An 8,283-nucleotide genomic window follows, 5' to 3' on the forward strand; every position below is an offset into this window, starting at 1 on the left:
GGTGTCCCACATTTCTTTTACAGTCTTGTGAAAAACAAAAAACAAAAAAACCTCAGCAAGACCAAGAGCAGTAGTGATGATAGTTTTAGCTTTTAATTTGCGTAACATTTTTTCTCTTTTTTATTTAGTCTAATAATCTTCATCTTTGTTTATCAAAACACAATTAACTTGATGGGTAAGAACAAAAGAACATTTTTCACAATGTTCTAAATATAATAATCCATCTTTCTATAAAAACTATCATATTCTCTTTCCAAAAAGCATATGCTTCCATTAAAGGATGTGGGGTTGTTTAGTGAATTGTTCGTAATCATTCCTTCCTCCCGAGATTATTAGTCTTAAAATAGGAGTTAGCCTCTGATGTCACTTGTTGACCAAGTGATAAAGAGAAAAAAGTTAGAAAGAGTGCATCGTATATTTATACAAGTTCGACCTAACTTCTTGGTCTACTCTTGTACCCAAGGATTTTCTCTTGAGAGTTTCCACTAAAATGATTTGATATTTTCATAGGATTTTCCACGAACCTTATTACAACAAACAAGATATTTTTCAAAGGTTAATCTCCAAGCCAAATAGAGATTTCACAAACCAAACAAAGCTTTTACTAGGATGGACTCGAAAAGAAAATAAAGTTTTCCACCAGCTAAACTCAATAACCAAATATAGCTTTTCACGATTTTAGCTTAAGAACCAAAACGAGTTTTTACTCGTTAAACTCAATAAACAATCAAATCTTTTCAAAAGTTTAGTTCAAGAACCAAGCATGGCGTTTATTAGTTAAACTCGATAACCAAACAAAGTTTTTCACAGGTTGAGGTCAAGAACCAAACTGAATTTTTACTTGCTAAACTCAATAACCAAACATAATTTTTCACAGGTTGAACTCGAGAACCAAACAACAATTCTTACAAAAATATTACACAAGAGAAAATTTTCTCTTGAGTAAAATACAATATTAGCACCGAACCAGTACGACAAAATTCTCACAAAGGACTTTTCACTCTCAAGACAGTAAAGCAACTTTAGTGAAAAATAGAAAAATATAGAATAAGCGAATAAAAAGAATGATATAAATAGTTTTATTTTGAAAAACTAGTGTGAAATGAAATAAGGAGAAACCTCATTTGTATAGGAAAAAACATGTCTAAAGAAAGAAATGATCCATGGGCCAAATTAAATTATTTAATCGATTAAATCACTCTAAAAGGTAAAAAACCCTAATCAAGAAAAGGAAATCCTAAAACGACTATATTATTTAATTGATTAACGGGTATTCTAATCAGTTAAAAGGTCTTCTCGTTGCTTTAATCGATTGGACCAAATCCTTAATCGATTTAGACAGTTAGTTAGTTTCTCTACTTTATCAGAAACAATTTTTAACCAATTACATATATGTATTCATAGGTTTTAATAAGTTTAATTAAATCCAATGAGGTTTTAAAAAGATCATGTGTGTGTATGTGTGTGATACCTTAGTACTTTGGCAATTACTCTGATATCTTTTACATTAAACTAATCACTCAGACGCGTTATGCGTATAACCTGTCAAGTTTTGACACTTCCCCTCTTTCACAACTTCAAGTCAATTGCCTCATTAAACATTGACTTAAAACATCATATATAACTTGAGTCTTTTGAATGATGAGGTGGGGCTTTTGCAGCTTCCACGACCACATTAACATTTTGTTGTTGGACGATAAATCAAGTGACTTTGGATGTCACCATGTTTGATGAGTCTGATAATAGATCTATCAGAGGATGATATTGGTGCTTCAAGAAAGGAGAATGATGATATGGATCTTTGGTAGAGAAACTATGGTTTTTCGTTAAAATTACCCGGAATTAGAAATCGATTTCCACATACGGCGCCAATGTTCGGTTAGGAACTAAAAATAGAATATGAGGTGGTGGAGTTGTGTTTCACTACGGCGGAACAATGCTTCCGATGTAATGGAGGGAGACGGACTTGCAAAGTTAGCACTCTAACACTTAAGTTAGTAAGAGAATTAGAAGTCATGTGTCAGTGAGGGTGGATTTGAATACATAAAATGATGTGATTCCCCTTATATATCAAGAGAGATTGCAATTGTTCATGCGTGATAAAATAGGGATGTCAATTTGCATCTGTTAATGGAGATCCCTGTGAGGATTATCTGTGTGGAGCTCTAAAGTCGAGGATATTTTTCCTCGTGGGGACGGGGATGGAGGGGAAAATTTCCCTGATGATACTTCGGGGCGGGGATCAGGGAAGTACCCTCCGCCCCATGGATTCCCCGACCCCGACCATATTATTTAACTTGTATATATAATATATTATACTACCTCCGTTCCTTTATATAAGATATAACTCATTTTTAGGTTCATTGAAAAACCAATGTATTTGGTTGGTTTATTGCCTAAATATATTGATTATTCAATTAACTCAAAAAATGAGTTGTCTTTTTTATAAAGAAACAGATGTAGTATAATATATTATATAATTTTGCATGTTTTTTTCATGAAAATAATAATTAGTATATTATAAAATAAAGAGTTATTAGTGGATAATTTTATTTTTTTGTTTCATTGTATAATGTATTGTTTCACTACCCAAGTAGCAAACCCTAAAAAAGTACATCCACTACATAAAATGTACATACCATCTCCTCTTCTTATTTTCTCAATTCCTTTTGCCTCCTTCATTCCTCATCTCCTTTGTTCTCATCTCCATCATCGTCATAACAATCATTCTCTTTTGTTCATTGTGCTTATGGTAATTACTCCTCAACTTCACTATACTTCAATTAATAACCTATTTTTCATTCAATTAGTAAATTATTGGTTATGTTTTTGTATCGGTAAGTGTTTTTGTATTTCTTTTGTTATTGATACAAGATATGTTTTTATTTTAAAAAAAAGAAAGATGCAAAATATATATTTTTTAAAAGGAAAAAAAATAATAAAATACTAGTGTCATAGTTTTTATCGAAAAATATAGAAAAAAATTTAAGACTCGATCTCTATGGATCTCCGATTCTAAGTGGGGATTTGTAGAGATGGGGATGGGGAATAATATTTCCCCGTGGCGAGAAACGAGGACGGGAATGAGAAAAATATTTGGGGGCGGGGCGAGGAGTGGGGAAATATCATCTGCACATTCTATGTCCTGTGACATCCCTAGATGCAACATGATGTGCAGACAAATATCTAATTGAATTAGACGGTGATTGATACGATGAAGGGTAAAATTGTCTATTTCTAGTTGAAATGAAGGTCTACCTATTTCACATGTCTTTTCACATAAATTCACTCCTCAACGTTCTATTCGTTTAAGTCTTTAATGCTTTAATCCAACGATCATGAAATAATACTTCGCATGACTCTAACATCCCATCACTAATAAAAAAAATGTATAATTTTTATTGAATTAGAATATGTAACTAAATTTAGGTAGTCTCTAAATTTCTAAAAGAAAAAATTATTAAAAATTGGTCGGAAGTAAAACTAAAACTAAAAGTCATTAAAATATTAATTTATTTATTTATAACAAAATAAGATACTACTAATTAATTAGACGGGAGATCCTTCAAGAAGCATTTAGACGGAATATCTGAGTGCTGGAACCTTCTAGACATTGTTCCAGCACCTTCTACTCCCTACCTTTCTCTCCTTCAAATACAACCGCCTCTCCCATTTTTGCTAACAGAATTTGCAGAATCCATTCTCTACTCTTAAACAACAATCTTCTCCCGCAATCTCAATGGCTTCCTCACTTGCACTCAAGCGATTCCTCTCTTCCGGCCTTCTTTCAAGCTCTTTTCTTCGCCCCGTCGCCTCTTCCGCTTCCCGCTCTTTCAACACCAACGCCATGCGCCAGTACGATCAACACTCCGATGACCGTAACGTTGATGTTTATCGTCACTCCTTCCCTCGCACTCGCCGCGATGATCTTCTTCTCTCAAGTAGTTCTTATCGCTCTCTTTTGTTATGTTGATTTGATTCACTAGTATATAATATAAATTTCCTTGCTTATATTTATTTTAGATGTGTTCGATCCGTTTTCTCCCCCACGGAGCTTAAGTCAAGTCCTAAACATGGTGGATTTACTGACGGACAATCCGGTCCTTTCTGCTGCTTCGCGACGCGGATGGGATGCGAGAGAGACAGAGGATGCTCTGTTTCTCCGTTTGGATATGCCTGGACTCGGTAAAGAAGACGTGAAGATCTCTGTGGAACAGAACACTCTTACCATTAAAGGTGAAGAAGGTGCTAAAGAAAGCGAGGAAAAGGAGAAAAGTGGTCGTCGATTCTCGAGCAGAATTGATTTACCTGAAAAGCTTTACAAGATTGATGTGATTAAAGCTGAGATGAAAAACGGCGTGCTCAAGGTTACTGTGCCTAAAATGAAGGAAGAAGAAAGGAACAATGTCATTAACGTCAAGGTTGATTAGAATAGTATCACATTTTGCTTCTTTTTCTTTTGTACGAGCTCTTGAATCTAGATCTTGATGGATCTGGATTTGAACACTTTAACTTTTTCTTGTAAGGATTGTCAACTACGGTTAATTACATCTTGTTTTTTCTCTTTAAAAGAACTTATGTTAAATGACTTTCACAATTATTCTTGGATAAATTTCTTTGCTTTCTTAGAATATGTGAATAGTCTAGTTCTTTATTACATAAAAATGATACAGTTACACACATAGTTAGTTGTTTATCATTCACTTTGATATGTACATAGATATAGTTAGTCGTTTATCATTCCCCAGTTTGTTAGCCGGTTATTAAATTATCTAAGGTCATTCAGAGTTAGTTAGAATGTAGATTATCTTCTAATTGACTTCACATTTTTAGATCTTTAGCTATGTACTCCAATTTACTATAAATGTAAGCTGATAATATGGCATCACAAATCTCTCCTAATCTTTTAGTCTTTCTCCTTGACTAATTCAAAAAGAAAATGCGTTGTAGGCAAATTCCACACGTGATAAAAGTTCTTTCCACATCTTCAAACTTGTAAGAATAATTCCCTAAAAAGAGTAGAAAGAGTTTATTACTTGTCTGTTCATACATTCATGTATATTACTACTTCAGTTTGTTCATACGTTCTTGGGTGATAAGTAGTTAAGAAAAATAATTTTGCGTCCACTTTACCCCCACAAAGTTCTCTAAAAATGGTTTATGGATGTAGTGTCACGATCGTAAACGATAGTTCTTGTAGACCATAAAGCACGTCGCATTTTTAAAGAATAAATTAGCAACATGATTTGCATCATTCACATTGTTGCATGACTCATCTTTGAGAAGATGTTCATAGCAACAAAAATAGAATATTTTTCATGTTCCAAAATGACAAAAGAGTTAAATAGCATTTAATGTTTTGCTTTAAGTCCCACATAGAAAGTGGAGACATCCTTTAAAGCATTTATAAATGCTTTGGGACTTTAACTCACCAAAGGAACAAAGAGAATAAGGTGCCACACGGACATGTGGTGGTCCCAAGCATTATGCCACTTGACACAACCAATGGACCCTCGTCGGTGTTGTCACCGGCGACACCGACTCCGGTTCCGGGACCGGGGACGTGGGCGTAGAGGCAAATTAGATCGATTTGTCATGTTCTTGTCAAGTTAGATCGATTTGATGGAACAAATTACACAAGATGGCAAGACAAGATGACTGTCCTGAAGGTTCACTATGTTCTTGATCCCGACCTACAACCAATACCTGAGCCAACAGAAAATGATTCGGAAGAATTCAAGAAGGAGCGCAAGAAACACAAGGAGGACGAACTGCTTTGCCGTGGACACATTCTGAATACTTTATCTGATCGTCTCTACGACCTCTACACAGACAATCCATCGGCAATATAAATATGGAAGACACTAGAATTCAAGTTCAAGGCTGAAGAGGAAGGTACGAAGAAGTTCTTAATATCTAAATATTTCAATTTTAAATTCTTAGATTCTAAGCCCATTCTTCCCCAAGTGCATGAATTGCAAGTACTGGTCAATAAAATAAAGGCAGTAAAAATGAACATCCCTGAGACCTTCCAAGTCGGTGCAATTATTGCAAAATTACCACCTTCATGGGAAGGCTACCGAAAGAAATTGTTGCACAGTTCCAAGGACTTCTCCTTGGAGAAAATTCAGAAACATCTTCGAATCGAGGAGAAATCGAAGGATAGGGAGAAATCAGAATCCCCTGCTCATTTCAAAACAAACGCTGTGACCAACAAGTGAAAGAAGAGACATGATGGCATGAAGAGTCATCTTGGACCAAACAAAGAACATAACAAGTTCAAGAACTCTGGCGGTCATAAAGGTCCAAAGAACGGATGTTTCGTATGCGGTAAACCTGGACACTATGCTCGAGATTGCAGACAAAATAAAGCAAAAAATGAGATCAATGCAATTCGATCAGATGATGACATAATTGCTACAGTGAGCGAAATTATGGCAATCAAAAAAAAAGTTCAAGGTTGGTGGTATGACACTTGTGCTACGGTGCATGTTACTTATGACAAGGCTGCATTCAAAACCTATTCTGAAGCAATTGATGGACAAGAGGTACAAATGGGAAATGAAGTCCGCTCTAAAGTTGTTGGAACCGGTTCGGTCGAACTTAACTTCACTTCTGGAAAGAAAGTTACACTTGTAAATGTGCTTCATGTTCCAGACATGAATAGGAATCTTGTTAGTGGGGATTTATTGGGAAAACCGGGTATTAAATCTGTATATGAATCGGGCAAACTTATTTTGACCCGTAATGGTGTATTCATTGGAAAAGGATATTCCGTAGAGGGAATGATCAAACTATGTACTAATGATAATATTATTAATGAAATTTCTAATTCCGCTTACATGCTTGATTCCGTTTCTTTATGGCATAATAGATTAGCACATTGTGGTATTAGTTCTATGAAGAGACTAATTAAATCTAGACTAATTTCATGTAATATAAAGGATTTCAAAAAATGTGAATTATGTGTTGAATCAAAAATGATTAAGAAGCCTTTCAAAAGTGTTGAAAGAAAAACGAAATTACTTGATCTTGTGCACTCAGATTTGTGCGAATTTAATGGCATATTGACACGTGGAGGGAATAGATACTTTATTACATTCATAGACGATTCCTCTAGATACACTCATGTATATCTCTTAAAGCATAAAGATGATGCATTTAATGCCTTTAAGACTTATAAAGCAGAAGTCGAAAATCAATTAAATAAAGGTATAAAGGTCCTTAGAAGTGATAGGGGCGGCGAATATTTTTCAATTGAATTTGATGCATTCTGTGAAGAGCACGGTATAATACATGAATGTTCGGCACCACGAACACCGTAACAAAATGGCATGGCAGAAAGAAAGAATCGAACATATCAAGAGATGATGAATGCCATGTTGATGCATTCTAAATTACCCCTTAACTTGTGGGGTGAGGCATTATTGTCCGCCTGTCATATAATCAATAGAATTCCGTTAAAGAAAACTGGTATATCTCCATATGAGTCATGGAAAGGCAGAGCGCCAAATATCGGTTACTTTAAAGTGTGGGGGTGTGTGGCATACTACAAAAACATGGACCCTAAAAGAATCAAGTTGGGTCCTCGAGGAATAAGATGTGCTGTTGTAGGATATGCACAACACAGTAAAGCATATAGACTCTTAAATCTAGAATCTAATGTAATTGTTGAATCTCGGGATGTAGAATTCTTTGAAAATCTTATCACAAAGGATAAAGGATCGGAGTCGGCCACTAATAAAGAATCTCATGAAGATAACTCTTCTCGGATTGTAGAAATACAAACTGAAGGCACTCCTATAATCATTGAACCACAACCCGAGCCTAGGATAAGCAAGAGAATTCGGAAAACAAAGAATCTAGGACCAGATGAGATTGATTCTCAATCTATTTCCTTTTATCTTGTTGAGGGAAATTGTAAGAACTTTGTTCAACGCATTCCGATTATTCTCCAAGTGGAAGATGATCCAAAAACTTATAAGGAAGCAATAACTTCAAGGGACTCCACTTTTTGGAAAGATGCGATCCAAGATGAAATGGATTCAATTGTATCAAACCACACTTGGGAACTGGTTGACTTACCTAAGGGATCAAGGCCCATTGGATGCAAGTGGGTGTTTAAGAAGAAATACCATAGCGATGGTACTCTAAACACTTATAAAGCCAGATTAGTGGCAAAAGGATTTAGACAGAAAGAAGGCATAGATTACTTCGACACATACGCACCAGTAGCAAGAACAACTACTATTAGATTGTTGTTTGCCTTAACATCTTTGAATG

The 8,283-nt window shown here is 35.2% G+C and overlaps 1 protein-coding gene across 2 annotated transcripts; it reads left to right on the forward strand.

Annotated features, from left to right (window-relative positions):
• Positions 1-3,579: 3,579 nt before the first annotated feature.
• On the forward strand, positions 3,580-4,680 carry LOC127075470 (heat shock 22 kDa protein, mitochondrial). Of its 2 annotated transcripts, none has more exons than XM_051016938.1 (2): positions 3,580-3,944; positions 4,024-4,612. In XM_051016938.1, the coding sequence occupies exons 1-2, from the start codon at positions 3,740-3,742 to the stop codon at positions 4,428-4,430; spliced, it is 612 nt and encodes a 203-aa protein (XP_050872895.1). In that variant the 5' UTR covers positions 3,580-3,739; the 3' UTR covers positions 4,431-4,612. The 2 variants fall into 2 exon arrangements, with proteins under 2 accessions (XP_050872895.1, NP_001413774.1); NM_001426845.1 differs by having other exon boundaries at positions 3,582-3,941; positions 4,024-4,680.
• The last annotated feature ends 3,603 nt before the right edge of the window (positions 4,681-8,283 follow it).

Source organism: Lathyrus oleraceus, chromosome 4 (genome assembly GCF_024323335.1).
Source record: "Lathyrus oleraceus cultivar Zhongwan6 chromosome 4, CAAS_Psat_ZW6_1.0, whole genome shotgun sequence".
In the NCBI taxonomy this organism is placed as follows: domain Eukaryota; kingdom Viridiplantae; phylum Streptophyta; class Magnoliopsida; order Fabales; family Fabaceae; genus Lathyrus; species Lathyrus oleraceus.